The sequence below is a fragment of the Leptosomus discolor genome, chromosome 17 (assembly GCF_034619465.1).
Source record: "Leptosomus discolor isolate bLepDis1 chromosome 17, bLepDis1.hap2, whole genome shotgun sequence".
NCBI lineage: Eukaryota > Metazoa > Chordata > Aves > Leptosomiformes > Leptosomidae > Leptosomus > Leptosomus discolor.
The window spans coordinates 2681341-2704525 of record NC_141407.1 but is presented as its reverse complement, the minus strand read 5'-3'; the positions used below and the strand labels follow the sequence as shown (position 1 = coordinate 2704525).

General features: G+C 43.1%; 1 protein-coding gene across 1 annotated transcript in view; it reads right to left on the bottom strand.

Annotated features, from left to right (window-relative positions):
* Positions 1-7743: 7743 nt before the first annotated feature.
* The window catches only part of UQCC1 (ubiquinol-cytochrome c reductase complex assembly factor 1), a 50628-nt gene continuing 35186 nt past the window's right edge, over positions 7744-23185 (bottom strand). The window contains exons 8-10 of the mRNA XM_086474758.1: positions 13312-13389; positions 11717-11830; positions 7744-8985 (exon numbers count right to left, since the gene is read on the bottom strand). Of these exons, the coding sequence (XP_086330884.1) occupies positions 8851-8985; positions 11717-11830; positions 13312-13389 (327 nt within the window). The 3' untranslated portion in view covers positions 7744-8850. The remainder of the gene's footprint in view (positions 8986-11716; positions 11831-13311; positions 13390-23185) is intronic.

Below are 23185 nucleotides of genomic sequence, written 5' to 3'. Positions count from 1 at the left end.
GCATCACGGAGCTATTTTTGGAGAAACAATAGAGGCAGACACAAACATGTGATTTAAACCGCTGTGTTAGGAACACGCCACCCAGAACACCACACAGTACATGAAAAATCATGCACAGGAGGCACACAGGAGTCCCCAGACTGCGATGTGGACCTCCCCCATCCCATTCAGCTCACTTACCCTGGAGCTACTGAACTAGCAGAGGCTACCCAAAGAATGAAGAACTGGCTGGATAGTTGATCTAATCAGCTCACCTTTAATCTACAAGCTACAAAACCCCTGTAGATTAAATTAATCAAGGCTAAATTAAGTTGTCTAAGAGCTGAATGTCTGCTCTCTAACACGCCAGGCTATAGTCAATGCAGAGACAGCCATGCTAAGTGTGAACCAGCCCATTCAGACGCTAAGTCAGCTGGGATGAATCATGTCCGCAAGGGACTATCCCTCTCCATGGACTACAGCCGGATTGGGATGATTAGTTCAGATCAGCTGTCTAGCCTGCAAAGCCCTGAAGTCAGAACGAACTCTTACCTGGACTGTGCAAACTGCAGGAACAGAAGGAAAGGTATGTTTAATCAGAAAATTGAAGCTGCCTGACGGGCCACGCTGCAGTGCAGCAAGGAGCTGCAGAGTGAGCAGCCGTGGACATAGATACAGGACAGAATTGTAATAAAGCTGCTGGCACAGAAGTGTTACAGGTGCAAATGACTGTTAGAGAAGCTTGAAGAATAACATAAACTTAAAATGTGAGGTGAGGACCCAAGTGTAAGGAAGTTTGGGGAAAAAACTAGGGAAGGGGCTCTAACACTATGGGCCTTTTTCTGGAGCTGCTTTGCCAGGGTGATAATGTCACCTTGGTGATAACTTAAAGAAGGGTAACATCACCCTCCTTTGTGCCGTCATAAAGAGCTGAAAAGTCATCAAATCCTTGTTTTCTGCCAGATAAACAACTGCTGCTGATTCTGTAAAAGGATTTCCACTGTAAAGGGTCGAGGCTGGGCCAGCCACTGGGGAATGACAGATGCTCTGTGAACCCCTCTGCCTCCCAGAAAGGGGAGAGACTGACGGGTTGGGAAAGAAACTGAAACTGCTTTAACGAAACAGTAACAACAAAAGATAATAACAAAAATAGGAAAACAATGAAATATATACAAATATATAGAGAATCAGTACTGAACTCAACCCCCTGATGACGATCTGTCAGCACTGACGCTGCAGGGCTGGCACTGGTGAGGACCCAGGCGGGACTTGGCAGCAGACAGGAACTGGGTACAGGAGCTGGATTCGGGAATGCAGGGATCAGGATCGAAGACAGACGAACTCGGATGTCGGCCATCGAAGAAGAGAGGTTACCCCTTGTGATCCCTCAGCTTTATACTGAATATCACGTCTATGGAACGGAATACTCGGTTGGTCAGGTTTGGATCGCTGTCCGGCTCGCTCCTCCCCGCAGGTGCAACCTTTGTACGTACTTGTGACACTTTTCATGGGGTACAGGATTCAGCAGTGACCTTGGCTGCTTTAGGAGAAAGTATAAGCAAGAGCCTTTCCGCATCCAGTTCCTTAGTATCAACTATGAACATCAAGCATTATCACCCCTAGAAGCAGACACTGTCTGGAAAAACACGCTGCTGATTCCAGAAAGTGAAGTTACTTAGAAGAGACTTAACTGAAAAGCAAAATCACTGAACACAATTAATTCTGTTTTAGCTCAAACCAGAACACGCTGTCTCCAGCTGGTGCTTGGTAATGATCTACTCTCCCTCCAGTAATTTCTCATGGGCCTCAGCACATGAAAGAACACACGACGTAAACATCTCCAGCTGAGCTCGTCAGGCTGGGCTTCCTCAGTGTTGGTGGGGAGAGGCAGAGATTTCTGGGGAGTCAGTTACCTCACCCTGCAGCAGCCATCTGAAACAGGTCAGATGAAATGTGCCATGGGAGCGTGTATCTCTCTCCACCGAAGAGGATTGCTCAGGCTGCCAAAGTCAGTGACAGAGGTTTACCATGCAGACATCTGAAATTAGATGAGAGGTATCCTGTCCCTGCCGGCTGGCAAAGAGACAAATGTCTGTAATTGGCACTCCACAGACTGATTGGCCAACACAGGATGTGGGAATCACATCAGCCAATTTTTGCCTGCTAAAAGCAAGGATCTGACCTGGAAGTGTTGCCTACACAACCTCTGCGCTCAACAGAGAGAGACAAGGGGAAAATTCCCTCTGGCTAAACGCACAAACCAAGTCCCACCTCCAAGTCAAGGTCCCTAGGCAGCTGTACTCTGGCTGATACCCAAGCTCAGCATTAGGCAATACTTCATTCTTGTGTCCCACTACAGATGTTTTTGGAGCTCACCAACCATGAACGCCTTGCCTGGGCTTTCCACAAAATGTACCTGCTGCTTCCTCTTCAAGCACAAACAGAAGGGAGCCTGTCAACTTGTTTCACAATAGTACGGTTCTCGGAGAGCACTCACCCTGGAACACGAGAAGCCACATCTCTTCCCCCTACCCCCTTTATTTCAGACTGAAATCCGCATCTTCCACCACAAAGTATTGTGGCGCTCAAACACACTTAACTATAGGCATTTCTGGAAGGCATCGGCATAGCAATGTTCCACTGTACAGAGTTCACTGGCCAGATGTAAACAGCAAGTGCAGCCAGATGAGAAAAGTCCAAATTTTAGTTACTGCACTGGGACCTGTGTCAGGACGGAGCTCACAGAGCAGTGAGAAGTCAAGTCTCCCAGTTTTTTGTCTGAGGTTCCTGATCATGGCATTACAGAATCATTCTTCTAAACACAACGGCAGCACACCAATTCCTTGTTTCATTTTTTCCATTCATATGTTAAGACTTTCCCAAACCAGGGGAGACAGCTTTGCACCCGCCTGGTGGACACCAGCTACAGCTACAGGCCAAATGATCGAACTGCCACTGATCGCAGGGAAGGTAGACAACCCTACCCCTCTGCTGCCTCCCTGCTCAGTGGTGTGCCCAGCACAGAGGTTCTTTCCAGCTGGTGGTCTGAGGTCCCTACCACCCATGTGCCACATAGGGAATCCAACGTGTGGCCATGGAGTCGTTTTGGTGGCCCTTCGAGGTCCAGCCCTGAGCCGCTCAGGGTGCCAGTTCACAGCTCTCATAAGAAAGACCCCAGTGTGCCTCTTCCCTAGGCTGCTGCCCTGTACTGAACATGTGAAAAAGTGCTCTCAGACACCTCTTCCTGCCCTCCTTCCAAAGGAAATACACAGAATAGAACTGGGCATTGTAACCTCAATGGGTCTAGTTACCAGCAGGAAGAGGGCACGAAGGGAAGGATGTGGGACAATGAGCAAATCCTCGTAAGATGCCCCAGGCTGTGGAGCAGACCAGGAGGTTGGCAGGTGGGATGAGGAATGAATGAGGTGAGCCCAGCTCGCTCTTTTAGTCAGTGATGTAATCGTTAATGAAGGGTTTGCATGTACAAGACTCCTTGCTTCCTAAATAAGCATGAAGGAGCTCTTACCTCCTGGGAGAGCTACAGCAGCACGCCAACACCGACAGGATCCAGTCTCAGCAACATGTTGCAGGGTCCTTCTACATGAAGACATCTGCACAAGACAGTAAGAACAGGACAGTAGATAGTTCTGGTTCCTGCACTCATGTGCAGGAAATTGTTTACACTAGTCTGCCCCAGGTCCCTCAAGCAGATCTATTGCCACTTGACCTAAACTCCCTGGCTGCTCCCAGCACATCACATCTGGAGCAGCCACTGAAACGTAACAGCAGAAGGTGGAAATGTGCTCATGGGAGCTCCTGCTCTGCATTCCCAGTGGAAGCATGAGGTCCAAACATCTCTTCTGTCCCACAAACGAGCAGAGCAAGCTGTTAGGCAGGTTGAATGACTATAAGCAAAACAAGTACTCCCTCAACATGTTCAGCAACTTCAGGAAGAACACGTAGGATGCACAGAACAGCCCTAAACACCTGGAGAAGGGGCAGCAGTAGAAACCTCACCAGAGGAGTCTGGGAAGGATCCTGAGACTATTAACAGGCAACTGCCCCATCATAGTGCAGGAGGCCAGGCAGCCCCCAGCACCAGTGGGTGATACTCGCTTTGCAGGCAGAGAAGAGAGGTGGATACTTCGCAAGCACAGCACAAGTGTCTAAGCAGCAGAGCCTACCACTCACTCAGGCTGAGCCGCAGGGTCTTTCCTTACCAACGCTTTCCCAGGCTCCTGTGTAAGCTTCTGCCCTCTCCTTGCACTGAGGGCCAGATGTGCAGACACAGCGTGCCCAAAAGATGGAGATACTGCTCCCTAAGGCATGTTGCAAAGTGGTAGAAGCACCATCCCCCAGACTGCTGGAGGAGGTGTTCATCCAGCCTTAGGGCACCAAAGGCCCAGGCAAGCACAGCAGCACTGTCCAGCAGAAAGAACGGGACACAGGTTCATTGCAGTCCCTTATCCAGAAAAGGCAAAAAAGTCCTGATTAGGGTTTATTATACAAAAAGACAACAGAGATCAGACAAAGCACGGCAAACGTGCAGAGGCAGATGAGGAGGGCAGGAGCCTATACAGCATCATCCAAATATCCCCATGTACTAGGCTAAGACCACAACCAAACATCTGCACCAGGGCCTGAGACACTGCAGAACATCACAATAGATGACCGCTGTATTCCTGGCACAATTCTATCAGCAGAAGAGCAAGAAAGACACTCAGTCATTTCTAGGTACTAAGGTAAATATTTACGATGCCCAACACTGGTATTTTCATCTTCTTGGAAGACAGAACACACAGTCCAGGTTTGGAGCTCAAGACAGGCAATGAATTATTCACCGTACCTGTAGAGGGGATCAGCAATCTTCTCCAAACCCTCAAGCAGTACTTCAGCACATCTCTGGGATGGAGACAACCTTTGCTACGCGTTCAGGACTAAACTGGTCCCACAGAAATGCTGCAAGAAGACTGCACCAGGTCTATGTTGATTTGAATTTCTGAAGGAAGACCTCCTCCGCAGGGCTTTGGAAGTAGGAGAGTGTGGAAAACTATGAGAGTGGGTCACAGGTACAGTATGGCTCTCACTGCTCTTCAAAGTGGTGCCATGCAGTGGCATATATCACAGGGACCATGTCACCATCCCCTCCCAGCTGATGCTTACCTTCCCATGGCTTTGCTATTCTTCATCTACTCTACATTCATCTAATTTAAAGCTCTGGTGGAAACATTTTCTCATAGTCTCCAGTTTCTGCTCACCTTATTTGCCAAGGCAAAGGCAGGGTAAGTGAGAGAGGTCAGTGGTTAAGTCCAACTGCTATGTCAGGAGCAGCAACTCTGACCTGAGGGCTTGGTGGGGCAGAAGCATGACTGAAAACTTCACTTTGTGGAAGGTGAGGATAGGAGTCAGAAATCTGGGACATGGTAACTGCACTTTAACAGGGCTTAGGCACCTGGACAGTACAGAAAATGCAGGGACCATCAAGGATGCCTGTGCTCTTAGCACTTCAGCTGTTTAAAGAAGCAGGAGAAAACCGTTAGATCCAAATACCAAAAGGTGGTGTGAACACAGAAGCCGAGATGAGACAGAAAAACATTTAAACACCTAAAATACAGAGCAGACATTGAAGGACATCAGGTGACTCCCCCCCGACTCTGAAATGTCTCTGAATATCACCCTGAAGCAAGAGACTTCCCAAGTTTGACCCTGTAGGCAAAACATGCACCTGCTCTCCCACTGGTGCAAAACAGCAGAGAAGGAAGGGAAGACATCGAGCGTTGGCCCTTCTTTTCTGCTCACAGAAACAAGAAAGCCAAGACCTAGCTGAAATAATGAGTGCTTCCTAGAGGCTTGTGTCTCTTGACTTTAAGCCAACTGGGAAAGTTGGGGGGAACAAGTCCTTTGGAATAATAAGCTATGTCCAAATTCTGTATACAAGACAGAAGATCAGGTTGGATCATAGGTTGGATGAGAAAGTGCTCAAGATGGCTCCTTCCAGAAGAAATGCACACACATATATTCACTTAAAATACAGTAAGTGATCCCAAGATGATGCTTTAAGACCACTTTCAAAAAAACCCTGCAGCATAAACAAAGAACTGTCCATAAGCAAAATACCTTCAACCATTCCCTCTGCAAAACCTCGAACACAGGGGAAGACGGGCTTTACAGCGTTGGGTTTAAAACCCCCATGTTCTGGTGCCCCTGAAGCAGTGCTGTACATAGGAATCACTTTCACTTGCTCATCACTGCTGCTGTAACGCTTGAGAGGCGCAGATTTTGCTACTGGAAGTGTATTCTCTCCAGGACTCTAAATTCTGGTTGTAAAGGTGTCTTATAGATATTGGCCATGGCACGTTTCTAGCCTGTTGTCATGCACCTCTTGAGTAAGAGGGGTCATATTCTATATCCAAATCCTGTCCCCAGGTAACTAATGTCTGGGAAGCAAAGTCTTCTCTTGTCCTCTGAAGCCTCCAGTGTATTTTTGCTCTCTAACAGATTACCCTTTTAATTCATAGACAGTTTCTGCCTTACTCTCTTACCAGGGCCCACACACTTCTGTCCAAAACACACCCCGACTGCTGGCTCAGCTCTGGAACAGCGGGGCAGCTGAAGGCATTTTATGGAACAAGCAGAGCGCCATGATTATAGGGTTTTATTCTCACATTAATAAAAAGTGCAAAAGCAGATGCCAATGACCACAACCTGGCACCGCGATTTCTGGAGCCTCCTGCCCACAAACATAGGAAAGGGCTCCACCTTGACCACACGGCGGGCCCCTGTTCAGAGCACAAAGGGCATTGTCACCTCCAGACCAGTGGTCCCATGGATTCTACTACCTTGCTGGCTTCACAGCGCCGCACGATCTCTGACCTGCGCACAGCACCGGGCTGGATGGTGGTGTATTCCCAGTCCTGTGTTCCCATGGCATGGATAACGTGAGTCCAGGTTTAAATTACATAGCAGGAAAGGGGTTAAAGTTTAAATGACTGTTTTGTATATGAATTAATGTATGTAGCTTTGAGCCAAAATATCTACCATTAATTTTTCCACCTATTTCAGGAGCAGTAAGATACACAAAGTAAAGTTTATTTTGGTACTTGGTATACTTCACTCTCATTAAAAATAAATTAATCAGCAAATTCCTACACAGCTCAGCCTTCTTTTATGTAAATACAACCCAGCTGTAATGAATTACAAGGTGTTATTATCTCACACACACTGTATAATACTTCACACATAAGAGGTTTCTCTGCTTAGCTCAGCTTTCAACAAAAGCATCTTAAATAAACTGCAAGCAAGTTGTTTGGTCTGTAATGTTTTCACAGAGAAGGGATACACCTCACACATAGAGGGTTTCTTTACATGACTCATTTTATAACAAGTTAAACTGAGGAAGTTCGCCTTGGAAAAAAAATAACAAAATGCCTTTTTCATACACAGAAGGTTCCCGAAGAGAAGATTAAAAAAAAAAAAAAAAAAGCAAGCCAGTGTTTGGAGCCTACGTTCTGCATCCCACTGCTCTTTACACAGCGAAGGGATGTCAAATATTCCCCAAAACACACAATGTGAAGAAAGCAACTTCAGAAGGAAGAACAGTCCCAGCCAGGCACAGTCACGCTTCCGCCAGACTACGCATTCGCAAATGAGGGATTAATTTCACAAATTAAGGATTATCACCTTCAACTTTTGTTTAATAGTTTTATTAGGAATAAGCTCTGGTATTATGCTCTTATCAAAAGCACACATGGCACAGAAAACACATACACATCAGTTTTACCCAGATTGACATTTATTATTGACTAGGATTTTAGACAGGAGAGAAATGAAAACTGTTTTTGTCACTGACCTGGAAATAGCCTGGTGAACCATCCACCTACGCAGCACACCTCAGCCTCTGATGATTTAATCAGTGGAGCTCCTGCTCCCGTAATTACTATGTTGGTGTAATTTGCCTGCACAGCCATATAAAGCTTTCACTGGGGTTGACAGGTCTTGTTAAGAGCCCTGGACCACTGCTTTGGGGATGGAGGACAGCACAGTCCTGTCCCATTAGGAGCCATGGACAGAAACAGGGATGTTCTTTTCAGGAAGAAATTCTTAGACCACAACTCTAAAAAGAATATGGGAATAGCAGCAAGGCAGACTGAAATACCAAGTACTCTGAGGCAGCTTTTAGTGACAGCCCAGTCACGTTTTGGACTTTATTCTCATGAAGATGGCTAGAGTCAGAGAGGATTACTGGGGACCGTGCATGATTCTTTGCATCCTCCTAACCTTGTGCAACACAGCAGAGAGTTCCTAAAAAAGATTTTCACAGAACCCTTCAGAATCTGTTAAAGCAATTCTTAACTCCATTAAAGCAAAAATGTACCATTCCATCTTGATATCAGGCTTTTAAAATACATTAACATCTAATATGCAAAGCTCATAATAAAAGCTCTAATATGCAACCCCAGCTGATATTGCCTTCACAACCATTCAGTGAGCAGAGGAACATCCTTGTGTCTCTGTGTAGCAGCTCTCCAAACGAGGCAAAGGACAGAAATGTCTTCTGGAGATAGAACTCTAAGTCATGGTAAAATACCTGGTCTCCTAGAGAAAGAAGGCAGCTCTTTCAATTTGTCAGCAAGGACCACTCAGTGCCATAAAAAGGACAGAGGTTCTCAAACCAACTAGTATTTATTTGCGGGTGAATCGTCGGAAGAATACGGCTGTCCCGTTTGCTACTGAGGCACCACGGATAGGATACCTAATTAAATATTTTCTTTTCAACAGCAGATTTTCCTTCCTGACCTCACAGCCTCAGCCCAGTTCAACGCTTCCCGAGCTGATCTGACAAATCGGTAGAAACGTCAGGCACTGGCGCTCTCAGAGTCCCTCATCGTTGTAAACAGGGGAAAGGGGCTTGAGGATGCTGCGGGCGTTGCTCTCCACGAGCGGCCGCCAGCTCACCTCGCCCGTCAGCAGCAGGTCCTCCCCGCTCAGCGCGTCCAGGTGCTGCACCTGCAAGGACAGGACGTTAGTGCAAGGTGTCCCACCACCCATTCAAGTTCAAGAGGTACACAAACACGTCGCTTTCCAGAAAGAAAGCAGAACTGGGGGATTTTAGCATACTTCACGACTTGTGTGAGGCAGACCTAAAAAGATAATTCATGACCGCTTAAGCATCACGGAAAGGTGAGGAGATAAGTATCTGCAGATCCACTGGAGTTAACTGCGTAAGGTCTTCTACTCACACCTTAGCTAATGCTTCATCTGAAAGTTTGGCAACAAGATCAAGAGCCACGCAAAGCTAACCTGAGTCATTTTATCTCCCCGGCAGTTAATTCAGATGACACACTGCTAGTATCATCATCTGCAAGGACTACTCTCAGAGAAGTGGTTTCACATAAACCAAGACTTTTCACTATAGAAAACTGGCCTGACCAGCAGGGAACACCTGAGATTTATAATACAAAGCTCACGAGCTGGAGGAGATAAACATGGAATGAATGCTCATTCTCACAACACAAGAAATACTTGGGATCATCTGAAATTTTAAGGTGCAATGTAAGCAAAGTAAAACAACCCTTGTCATACAACACGGGGTGAACTTGCTGCCACAGGACACTGTAAACACGGGGAGGAAGGGGAAAAAAAAAAAGAAAGAAGTCCATCAAGGGTCAGTAAAAGACAAAACCACCACCTCGGGCTCAGGAAGCGTGTGAATGCAGATTGCTAGGAGAGTTGACCAGGGAAATAGTACACATGCTTGCTCTGTTACTATATTCTTCCCTGGTATCCACTAATAGCCACTGTTAAAGGCAGGATCAGCAAGAAATTGTGGGAAAGACCTCGTACACAATGCTTACTGGAAACAAAAGACAATTTGACAAGGAGTTGCTCGACAGAGGAAGGAATACACCAATGGCCACCAAGGGTCAGACCAGAGCCGCCTAAGCACAACATCCCGTTTCTGACTGCCATCAACAGCAGATTCCCCAGGAGGAGTTAAGTACAACACATGCATGCAATGTCATTTTCCTTGTTTATTTTCCCTCCCTCTCAAAATTTGTTAGTTCGGGGATATTGAGCCTGAAGCGGTTGTTGTGGATTTAATAGCCCTTGACAGACTTCTCTTCCATAAGCCCTGCCAGTGGCTTTGGAACCCACGTGCAAGTGTAGCCTCCCAAACAACTTGTGGCAACATTACGTCCCCACGTTCTTGTATCAGTGAACAGCCCTTCCTTGCTCACCTTTTGTTTGCCCTCAAGATTTTCCAGAGCTCTCTCATATTCTTTCTCAGCTGTTTTTCAGGCAGGGGATCATACTCACTGCTAATAAAGGAGCAGTTTCACGTCATCCTTACTGCTTTTTTCTGAGCCTTCTTCAGCTCAGTTTTTATCTTTCTTGGTGCTCGGAACCCAAACCATACACATTATTCACGATCAGAAGGGTACCGTGGATTTAAAAAGTGGCACGACAACATTATTTTATTCTCTATTCCTTCCTTAGTAGTTCTGAGCATTTGTTTTAGTTTTTTAAAACACTACAGAGTGCTGAGCTGACATTTTGATAATACAATTATAATCTCAAGGACTCATTCCTGTGTGGTAACAGACAGTTTAGAGCTCCTCAATATGAATGTAAAGCTGGGACTGTCTTTCTCAAGTGCACCACTGGAGACAGGAACGATCTGTCTTCACAGAACTGTGCTCATTCCTCCCCATTGTGCCACCTTTATCTGTGTAATCACTGTTTCCTATTGCACTGCTGGTAGCTTCTGTCCTATCCTTTGCTTGAATAAACAGAAGTGCAACCAGTTCCCCACCTGGCAGCAAATTGTCCCAAATCACATACTTTTTATGTGTTTGCTCCCTGCCAATCTTCAGTTTTAAACTCTCCTACAGCCTCACTGATGTTAAGCATCAGCAACCTTAAGCACTGAATTAAGTCTGTCCCTCCTGAGAAGCCCTCTAGCATTCCAAAAGTGTCCTCCACCCCTTACAAAGTTTAGCCCTTTACTTCCCATACCATTTTCTCAGACACACACTGAAGTACCGTCTCCCCAAATCTCTATCTGGTCCTAAATATAATATTGGAAACATTACAGAGAATGCTGTTGTGGAGGTTCTGGTCTTCAGTTCCCTGTCCAACAGCCTACTCTCTTCCTCCAGACCCTCGCTCACCCCTTTTCTGTCTTTGGTACTCACCTGGACTATATCCTACCAACACTTCCTAGAAACTTGGTTTACAAACCTCCTAAGGGTCGAGAGGACAAACACTACTTAGTTATTGCTTCCTCAAGGTAATAACTGAAAGAAGCAGAAATAATTCTGGGAAACAAAACGTTTTACTTCTTCCCCACAAAAATCATCAGGAGACTGTCAAGCTCTGTGTGCTCCTTCATTATGAAGAGGATCCCAACGCTGCAACATCAATTATAATTCCACAACAAGTTGCAGCCCATTTCTGACACATTTTGTCAAGCCCCTCTGTAGCACAGATCCAGAAAAAGATGAGCAGGATGGCTTTCAGTATCCTGTGAACTTCCCTGCAGCCATTTTTCATCAAACTGCAACAAGTACCAGCCAGTTTTTATATTTTTACCTTTTTCTCCTTAAAAAGAATCACTGATTATAAAAATCGGTTATATTTATGAGGAGAACTGAGCTACAAGGTATGCAAGCAATAAAAAGCCGTAATACTCTAAACAAGAGAACGAAGAGAGGCCGCACTACGAGCTGCAGCGTACCTGTTTGCGCACGTACTCTACGAGTAACTCCAGGTGACGAGGGTCCTCACAGTTCCTGTTGAAAAGGTTTCTCCAAAGAGCAGCTGCCAGAACATGATCATCAGACAAGATTCCCTAAAGGAAGTACAGGGGGGGATTAAAAACTGCACGTGAAGAGGGTCTGAGCACAAGACAACCACTCACTCTACTTGGCAGCTGACGGCATGAGCTGTCTTGAAGCCACTATGGACTGTACACACAAAAAGGCATCAGCACCACCCTTCCCCAGAATGCAAAAACAACCCTGGCCTTAAATCAATTTACAGAGCAGCCTGTAACAAACATTCTGGCAAGTTAATTTGAAAAAAAAATGGATCAGGTTATTTCTAACGTAGGAGCTGATAATTGCATTTCTTTGCTATAAAATCTTTACCATAAAAATTCTGGCCTTACAGAGAAGGCAGCACCACCTCACAGAATGTGTGAAGCCCATGACACTTGGAAAAGAAAAATTAAAAGGTATGTAGCACAATGTTGCATAAATGTAGTCAGGACTTCACTATTTTGCTTTGCTTTTCTATGTTTCATTCTAAATGCGAAACAGAACTCCTCATCATCAAGAACTAGCTAGATTTTTCCAGTTAAATCTAATATTAAATTTGGCTTAGACAAGAATCACACCCACGAGCGCATTTGTCTAAATTCTCTGCTGCTTTCATTGTCTTTTTAAATTATACGGTGTTATCCTTCTTTATAAAACAAGAAAAATGAGTAAATTCAAATCAGCGGGTGTTGGAAACGCTTCCTCTTTTTAACCTTGTACACGTTCTTCCCGCCGCCTTCTGCTGACACATTTGCCAAACACAAGAGAGGACTTTAAAATATTCAGTTAAAAATAAAAAAGGTCAAGATTTGTCTTTAATTTAACTAGACATTTTGTTTCCAAAAAGAGTCAACAAAAAGAAAAAAAAGACACAGGCAGACACATCCTGGCTAAACTTTAAACTACATTAAAGACTTGCTTGCATCACACTGTCCACAACACAATGAAGTTTACATTTACAAGATATTAATAATGCAAATGACGGTGCAAAAAATAGTAACACCATGTGAATAAGAAGAGCATCTGAAGAGCAACACTCACTACAGCAAAAAAATGACTACAAAAAGAGATGACGTCATTGTATTTTCTTCTTGAAAGTCCTGCAGACACTTGTGCACAGTGGTGCTTTTGCCTCCCCACATTATCAGATACTTCCTACAAATGCCCCCTCACACAGATCCCCTGTAATAGTCTCTTTGCTTTCAAAGTACAACAGGATTCAGAGGGAGGAAATGATCTGCTGATGGCCAAGCAGTGACAGTGAAGCAGTACAGAGAATATAGCTCCTTCCATGCCCCATGGTTTATATCAATACGCTGTGTGCTTGCCTTTTTCTTAAAAGCACTTTAATTCAAGGCCTAAGATGATTGCAGTAACTAAGAAGTCTGCTCTCCTAAGGTAACATTTCTCCAAAGATATGTAAGGCAAATGTCACAGCCATCTGGAATACTTTGTGTTCATGAATTAGATGGTCTACTTGTCCTTGCACATTCTCTGAAAACATCCTTCTTACCTCATCATATCCAAATAGAGCTGCATAGAAATTTTCTACCATAGTTCTCATATCTTCCTTTAGAACAACAGAATTAATCTGAAAAACAAACCAGAAATAAATACCATCTGTATAGGCTCTAAAGAGGAGGTGATGAGAAAATATCATCAATTTCACTCTGAGTAGGCAAAGAAGAAAGAGTGTCCTGGCCCTCGTAGGTTGGGATTTATCTGTAAGCAACGATGTTAGTGCAGTCAGACAGGTTAGAACAACATGCAACGCGGCCCCATTAATTCTGAACACAAATGAAAGTTGGTGCCACTCAGAATATAAGAATGGCAGAAAAATCCTCAGCCGACAGCACTGACACAGAGCTACATGAGCGGAGAAAAAAATGCAGCTGGGGAAAAGAGTGAAGGCAAGGCTGTCCTTTCAGTGGCAGCACAGGCTAAGATAAAGACGACTCCTCTGCATTTGAACTATTAAGCAGGCTTTCAGACCTTGATTCATTCACACAGGTCTTTAGAAACTCAGAGGTTTTGCAACTTTTTTCTAAAGCATGGACCCCAGAGCTGGACGTGCTATTACAGTAAAAGTAATAAGGTAAAGCAAAGTAAAGACAGAGGCACCATCCCCACCACTGCTCCTTACTCGCTTGTCAATATTGACTTTCTTGTGCAGGAATCACATGAATTCTGTTTCTACAGCATCTCACCAGCAGCTCAGACTTACTAGGTTTTGACTATGATTGAAATGTCTTTTAGAGCTTGTGATGATCCAGCTACTTCCCCCTACGCTGTAAGCACGACAGTCCAAGTTCCACACTGACTTTTAACTAAATTTAATAGTTGTTTAAATAGTTGCTGGTTTGGCCTAAGCCACCCATTGGCTTGCAGAACTGACCCCATGTGAGCTTAAGACAGAACCAAGAGATTAACTGATCTGGCTGCCACGCCTCGCGCGCGTTTCCCTCACACAGTCCATTCCTTTTGCCTGTACTTTTTACTTCTACCAACGAAACAATTTAATAAACAGATCCTCTCCTGAGGGTGAAGCTACACATCCGTTGGTAAAGCTTCTTCTTTGTTTTGACTCCCATGAGAGATCCGAGAGATACTAACCATCTCTTTCCTACAGGTCCCTCCCACAATGCCAGTATAAATTACAAGGATAATTATCTTCATACCTGCATCCTAACGAGCACAACACTTCTGTATGAGACTGCATCTTGGAGACAGGCTTTACAAAAGAGAAAATGCAAACAGGACTACAGGGTAGGACATCAGCTCTACTATAGAACAAAGCACTGCTGTCTCTGATGTACAGCTTGTCACCCTTACGACATGGTGAACCACATGTCCTAGACACTGTCTTACTACCCCTAAGAGTACCTGGTAATTATGCAACAGCTTTTCTAGCAAAATACGAATTAGTTTCAAATATTCTTCCATTAAAGCACTACTTTTTTTTTTCATCTGTTGATTTTTATAGAAATGCATATAGTGCAAACACAAGGAAAATTCCTTTTATGTCAGTTACTCATATTTTTCCATTAATATAAAGTATTAAAATTGATGCAGATATTTTACAGGCTATCAAGATTTGGAGACTGGTTATTACTGAATGTTAAAAAAAAAAGAACTAAACATAAGAAATCAGAGGGTTAAATGATGACTGCAACTTCTGTAATGACTTAATTAAATTTTTATTGAGTACATAAACTATGATGTCACTTCTACCCAACCACGCTCAAACTTTCTATGCATGTCAGAGATCGTGGTTTTTCTCAATAGAACATACTTCTAAATACGCTGCACTTCTGCAGCTTTAATAAGGGGGAGCAGGTCTCATGTAACACACTCAATAAATTACCCTTCCATTTTAAATAAACAAATTCCATGAGTTATTATATATTTGCCACGCACTTTTTATGACATAATAAAAATGTTACCTCAAGGATTACTTAACACATACTACAAATGTTACAGCAGGCAACTGCAAGGGGCAAAGAAAACAAATAGTCCCATTACAGAGACAAGTCCTGGCCTATACATCCCCAGGGAAGCAGCTTTCTGTACCAAAAACAAAGAGCAGCAGCTTTAAGTTAGCAAGAAATAGATTGATGAAGGAGATAACCAAGTTAAACAAACACAGCAATAAATACATCTTAAAAGACAAACAGTTTAAAATATAAAATATGACTTTGGGGATGGAGGAGTATCTTAGGCAATAAAATTACATTTAAAGGAATATTGCAGTTTCTGAAGAATACAACCGGCATTGGTCAAGTACAAACATTGTAGGAAAAAATCCTTCTTTAAAAGAAGAAAAATCAGTAAATTCAAATCAGCGGGTGTTGGAAACGCTTCCCCTTTTTAAGCTTGTACATGTTCTTACCACTGGCAAGTTTCAGGATCTGGTTGGTCATGATTCTGCTGACTCTTCCACAGTTTGTTATGAAGAAGAAAAACTGCTAGACAACTCCAAGCCGGTAATTGCTTATAACAAGAAAAAAATCAGTAACATCTGGAGCTCTTCTAGGGACCCTTTGCCTTCTTTGGAACAACCCACTGCAGAGCTGTCACCACAATAAATTTATATTCCATTGCCTAAACCGACACGCGGTACTATCTTAGTTCAAAACAAGGAATGCGTTTCTGGTACACCTCTCACATTTACAAGACCTTTGAAAAAAGGAAACGCACAGCTAATCTATCTTCCTACCACATGTCACAACTTTTCACTGAAAGCCTCCGTGATCCCACATTCTGCCTGCAAGATGACTGCAGCATACAACTACTGCATTTTCATCATTGTATTGAAGGAAGAAACCTCACCTTCAGCCCCACTGAGCTAATACGCATCACTCAACAGCCAACTGGTGAGGCTTACTGCTACATCGGTCCATTTACAGTATCAGTCTCAGTTAAGGTTTTGTATTCCAACAAAATTTCTAGGAAAGGAAGAGCACACACGCTGGACAAGCATGAAAATGTGTTACGCGTGGGCACAGCTTCTCAAGTGAAAGCTGCTATAGGATTAGTCCCTATTAATGGCTTTTGTTGGATCAAGAGCATTCTTTTGTAATGAATCTCCTAATCCCCACTTACCGTGCTTCGGTTCACGCTGCAGTGAACTCACAGTGTGCACAAACCGCAACACGGGCTCTAACCCGCTCTGCCTGCTCAGAGGTGTCCAGGCCACAGGATCAGCCCAGCACCAGCACGAAGTAAAGATCGTCCCCATGGAGCAGGGACGCTGGATCATCAGCTGTTCCACTCAACCAACGTGCTCCTGTCACACTAAACGCCAGCATGTGCTGCACCCTGAAGCTACTTTAGCACATTAATCCATCCACAGACTATAAAGCCAGAAGGGACACTTCTAACTGCACCGTGTATAAGCGCTAGTCATGAATTTCATGCAGCAGTTACTCTCTTTAGGCCATACATTATGGTTGAACTAGATTTTTTTATGAAGAGATTTCAGCCAGAAGAAATGATTAGATCATAGAACCTGACCCTCTGCATATCACAGACCGTTTCACTGAGCTCCCTCTGTACTAAGCTCCGTAAGCTGTGCTTGGCTAAAGCCTATCACCCTCACAGTCGAACATGTGTATCTCATTTCATATTTGAATTTTCTGGCTTAAGTTTCCACCCCGTCATTCTCATTATACCATTCCTGCCAGAATAAAAAGCCTCTTCTGTACAATGTATTTGCTCCTGTACCTGCACACAGCAGATGTGTCAGCACAGTCATCTTTTCAAACTCAGATTAGGCTCTAATGTTTACACCAGATGCACGGCTGTACTGTACCATCAGCGCACTCCTGGAGTGGTCAGAGTTGTAACAGCAAAGGAGTGTTTTATGCTGATATAGTAAAAATTAACCCATCTCTCATGCAAAACAAGTTACACAGGCATGAGTACACTTTTGTTGTTATAACTGAGTCTACTTGGGGGACTTGTTAGCCACACTGCCACAAACATCACTCGACTCCTCTTGACACTTTTTATTACTGGAGCATTCAATATTGGCAGAAGTTCCTGAAGCAGATACACGACAAATCTTTCATGATAAAAAATATTGCTGCTCAAACACTTAGGCTTTTTTTATGCAGCTTCTCTCAAGTTGCATTTTGAAAGAATGACTTATAATTTATAGTTTACATTAGTTATAAATGATATTTAATCACATATAGTTATACATGGGCTTTTTAAGTGTTTGCTGCTCTTTTAACAAACGCACATGACATTAAATAAGAAAACCTGCACACAGCCCTTTTATTTCCTCCAATAACGTAACTATTGCTTGTAGGACAGTAATTCTGAAAATGACCGAGGCTGTAGCTAGGATCAAAAAGATTAAATTAATAAAACAGACTAAAAATATCTCTACAGCAAGGGGCCAAAAAGGCCAGTTCCTTCAGGCAAACTCACATAGCTGTGAAATGACAAAGATATTCCAGAAATTATTTCTCCAATCTTCATTGCTTAAGTCTTTTATTAACACTCGTGTTACCTTGTCTGCAAACAAGCATACTGGCTTGTGATTAGCTACAGCTGTGACTCCCCATACACTTTATTAACTTTTCTGATAAATCCTCTAATTTTCTAATTAAAAGTAAGTAATTTTGTAATGCACCTCAGTAGATAATTAATTTCAGAGAATACTCTTTAAAGCCTTCTTCAATGTTCAGTGACAACCTGCTTCAAAACTGCATTAACCTAGACAGAAGCTAGATGTTCGACTGCATGAGAACCAGTTCCTGCCAAAATTTTCAATCCATAAAAACATGTTAATGGAAAAAGACTTTTGCGTCCTCTGCTACCTTCATAACAACTGCATAACCATCAATAACACTCCTTAGAGCACGTTTATTTCAAGCAGGCACAGAAAAGCAAGTTATACAACATTATCTACATGTTTCAGCAGAAACAGATGCTCACCCCTACATCAAGAAAATGAGGTATGTTTCTATCTTGCAGTCTATTAATTTGGAACCTGCCATGGTAACAGTTAAAGATGCAGAGTAGACACAGTACAATCCTAGCTGTATCAAATACACGGGGGCTTATTCTGAATTCCTTTTTCACTGTAGCATGTGGCTGGCAGAGCTCATTGACCGCCTCTCAAGAGAAAGATCAGGGAAAGAGGGAGGTCAAACCGCTGTGCTCTCCCTCTCGTGCTGATTCTCTGTAAGGGTGAGCAGCTGTAGAGCGCTTTTCCTGTAATGCCTCTTTTAAAAACTTACTTGCTAAAAGCCGAAAACTGCTCATGAACATGTTTCTGAATACATCAGAACCAAGAATTCAGGCTGATAAGCTGAAAGGAAGTTATATAACCCAGTTTAAAAAGGGCACTTGGAGAAGACAGCAGTAAAGGTAAAGAAGTGATTAAGGTAGGTCCTCACTGTGAGCACTTACAGATCCTGTAAAACTCCATCTCTTCACTGAGACAAACCTCAGTAGCTGTCAGAAAGAGTCACACACAAGAAACACTGTACTGGGTCAGACCAAGGATCCACCCAACGTGGTGTGTTGCCTTCAACAGTAGCCAGATACACTGAGAAAAGTAAAAAGACTACAAGCTGACATACGCTGCCTCCGAGTATCCGCCCAACCAGTTTCAGCTCAGGACAATTCTCAACCCTTGATATTTGTTTATACAGTAACCTTCAAAAGGTCTCTACGTCAAGCAACTTGTCCAGTAAACTTTCTGCATCCACAACTTCCTTCAGCAAGAAGTACCCTGGTCGACCATCCACGATGAGAACCACCGCCTCCTGTTTGCTTCTTCTGACACTGGCTCCTGCTAGTTTCATCTGGTAGCCCAGTTTTTTCACTGGATGAGACAGTGAATACACACTGCTTCACCACCTTTTCACATCACTCAGGATTCTGAGAATCCATCATATTCCATGTGATACGATCTGCTCATAGAAAAAGACTTCAGATAGCTTAATGAAAGTCAAGAGTGACAAAATCCCTGGGATCATAAAGTACTACATTAAATGAAATGTATTAGATAACATTTAAAAGGGCTGCAGAGCCATGAAAAGTGGCATCCATTCTGAAAAGTATTTCATCAGAACCAGGTAAGTACAAATTAGCAGAATACAAAAATAAACAAAAGTAACAATCGCAGATAATTATGACCAGTAATATTCAGTGCAGATAAAGGTACTAGTAGTAGGTATTAAAAAAAAAAATCATAAAATTTATATAACAACGTGCACACATTTAGCAGCTACAATTCCAGAAATGGATCTTAGAGAGATTTTGTGGAGAAATCACACAAAAATTTCAGTTCAGCAATTCAAAAGTGAAGAAAAAGACAAATGTTAGGAATTATTATGAAAGGAATGTAGACCAAAAGAGGAACCCTATTCTGCCATAAATTCATAGTGTGCTCACATATAAAATGCTGCACATGTTTATTACCTTTTCATCTCAGAACAGGTCTAAAAGAAACAGAAAACACACAGAAAAGGCCAAGATGATTCGACATATCAGGAAACACTAGTTATATTCAGGAAGAAATGAGGAGGAAGACGATGGAGAGGTAAAATCATGAGTAGTATCGAGCAGGTAAAGAAGGAATTACTGTTCACTGTTTCTCATAAAAAAGATGTAGAAAAGAAGCTGATGACCAAATAATAATTTAAAAATAAGATAAAAGTACTTTCTCACGCAATAGAATTAAGCTGCAGAAGTCATTGCCACAGGACACTAAAGAGCAAAAAATACAAAAGGGGTAAAAAAGGATCTGCACATTCATAGAGGATTTCTGATAGCAGATACAAAATATGATGGTCCCCATGCCACCTCCATATTACTTGCTAGTGAATGCTAAGAGAATAAACTAGAAGAGACAGTGATACACAGTTCTGCTGCTTATACTTTTTCCCAAACACCTCTGGTCATTGCTAGAAATAGTCCACTGGGTCTTCATCTGACATTAGAAGAATGAGTTCTGAGTACGTTCACTTTTGTTCACTTTTTGCTGATCTTTGCAAATATTGACTGGCATCTCTTCTGTCTGTGTCTCTCTTCCTGCCCTGACGTGCAGCAAGACAGCCACAGCTCATTAGGCGATCCTGGATACCAGTCATCAGGCCACTCTGCTGACTTGATAGGAATTTCACCTGAAATATGCTAGTGCAATTAAAAAAGAATTGCTACCTTTGCCATAGCTTTTAGTAAACTCACAGGAAGCGGCTCCATTTTATGTAGAAATAAGAGCAAGAATGATCCTGCCCATACGACATAGATCATCCTCCCCTAGGGGAAAAAATAATTGGAAAAAAATGCACTCTTTATCCAAGGATCTGGGACAAGAACAAGCTTCTATTGGATAGGAATGGCAAGTCATCCATCTCCTTTCCTAAAAAAACTCTCCACAAAAAAAGAAGTTCAAAATGGAGTGGCAATTGCTAGAGTCCATAGAATTAGTAAGCAATTAACAAGCCTAATCCTTCATGCTAACACATAGTACTGCTACAGCCTGTACCCAGTCATTGAGGCCAGGACAAAAGCAAATACTCACTCTTACTATGTCACTTTCAAATTCATTTTTGTAGTGCCTAGCAGATGCTTATTTGTGTTTGCTCCATCAGACTTCCCACTATTTCCTAGCACAGCCCTGTTCATATGTGACCCATTTGACATTCTTCCATCAGTTCCACATTTGGGTAAAATTCTAATTTGAAGTCACATTGCTTTCACCTTCTACCAATATTCTGCACCTTCTGGTTTCAATCATAAGCTGAGAAAAACCCGATTTCCCCAAGCACTCCTCCTCCCCAGGGCTTCAAACACACGCACACCACAGAATAGTTAACAGTTAAATATTTTCTTGCCAATATTTTAAGAGTGCAGAAGGTTCCAAATTGCTGGTAAAATAAACAATGCCAGACTGTGAAAACTCCTGCCTGCCATATACTCTGATGTTAACAAGAGTTTCTTTATTACTGTAACCTTTCAGAAGCGAACAAAAATTATTTCTCTACCCGAGTTCTGCCCTCAAGTAAAAGGCAAAGGAGGAAAGCAAACCATGAAAAAGCTGCATGGTAAGATACTGTGAGTTTTCCATCTTCTGTATTTCATTCAGACTCGATGCTGCTGTGAATAAACAAACTTTCAGAAGATCCTAAAGGAGTGGGCAAGGATTCTAAGAAGCCAAAAATTTCCTTACACACTGTTTGCTGAATAACACAGATTAAACCTACATACAGGTCATTTTCCCTCTTGCAAGTGCATAATAGAACAGGAAAGACAAAGGGACAGATTTAGGATGCTCTCAGCGAGACACTTTATTTTCAAGCTCCTGAGTTACACAGCTCTGTCCTCTGGGGCTTTAGCCATGGACTTCCATCAATTACAGGGTCTCTGCTATTCCTTCACTTTTAAAAAATGAAGTCTTCAAACAGCATCTACAAATAGAAGGAATTGCGAGCACTTTTAGCACGAAGGAGACAAATGACTACATAGTCCAGGTGACACCTAAACCCACTGGTCACTCCCAGGCCTGCCAGCCTTCTGTCACCTACCAAATACACCTGGAGTTACGGAATCCATTCCCAAGCCTCCTGAAAAACCGATTCAAATCAGTGTTGCTCATTTCACATACATCCAGATTGTACCTACCCAGCTTCCATTATCATTATCATTTATTCTACTGTGGGAGCTGCCAGCAAAAGCAGTTGAAAATAAGGGCTTCATATAGCTGCCAGTTTTATAAATGCACAAAACAGGCCAGAGAGGTCAGAAAATGAAGTAACAAAAGAAACTGAGTTCTAACAGGAAGATACAAACATCTGCAACCCACTCACGTAGCCAGGGTACAAGGCACTCTAGTACCCACGTTGTAACCATGAAGACAGTGTGTCTGCAGCAGAATTTAAGACTGGCCATTGAAGGGGTTTGACAATTAAAGTGGCGCAGAACTGCTTGCAGGAGAAGCTGATCCAGACTGCCAGCGCTGGCAGATTGGCAACCTGCTCCCCCAGTGCGTACTACCGGCTATCGAAGAGAAAAAAACCCACTAGCGGAGACAGTCAGGAGATGTAATGCCATAGTGAGCAACAAGCCAGAGAGGTGATCCTTGCAACAGTTTTTGGAAGACATATGAGTGATATCTAGGTCAGAGAGAAAAAAAGATGAGGCACGAGGATACTAGTGGAGGGAAGTGCTAATGATGGCAAACATGCAACTGGGATTTAGGATGGGAAAGCAAGTGTTCAGATAAATAAATAAAGGAACTGAAGAAGAAAAGAGAGATCTGGAGTTGAAAGAAGCAAAGTCACAAAGACGCTTCAACATGCAAGGGTGGGGCTGAAGCAAGCAGACAAGAGGACAGATCCTTAGCTTCATTGTGGACCTCTGCAACAGGAGGTTGCTGGATGAGCACGTTGAGTAAAGGCAGCAGGTGACCACTGAATCAGTGAAGCAGCATGCCAGGGACAGCGAGCGGGCAGAGCTGGCACTGATGGTTGTAAAAAGATTAGTTGAACGTGAAGGAACACAAGGGAAGGGAGAGAGGTGGTGGTGCCAATCTGACATACAAAAAGGGGTCCTGTGAGTAAACAAAGAGAATTAACAAGAGGGGTAAGAAAAGGTAGAGAGATAAACTAATATCTCTACAAGATAAGAAGTAGGAAGGGAGAAGTATGTGATATACTGACAGAGGGGAAACATGAAAACAAGTGCATACCCTGAAAAGGGAATCAGATACAAGCTCCAGTGAACCCAGGCTTTAGGGTAACAAAAATGACCAAGGGCAAAGAGGGGACAAAACCGTTCAGACTGGGTGTGATGAATTAAGACCTTAAGTAATTGCTTGTGCACTGCAAGTAAATGCCAAAATTAGGCATACCTGAAAACAGTACCAC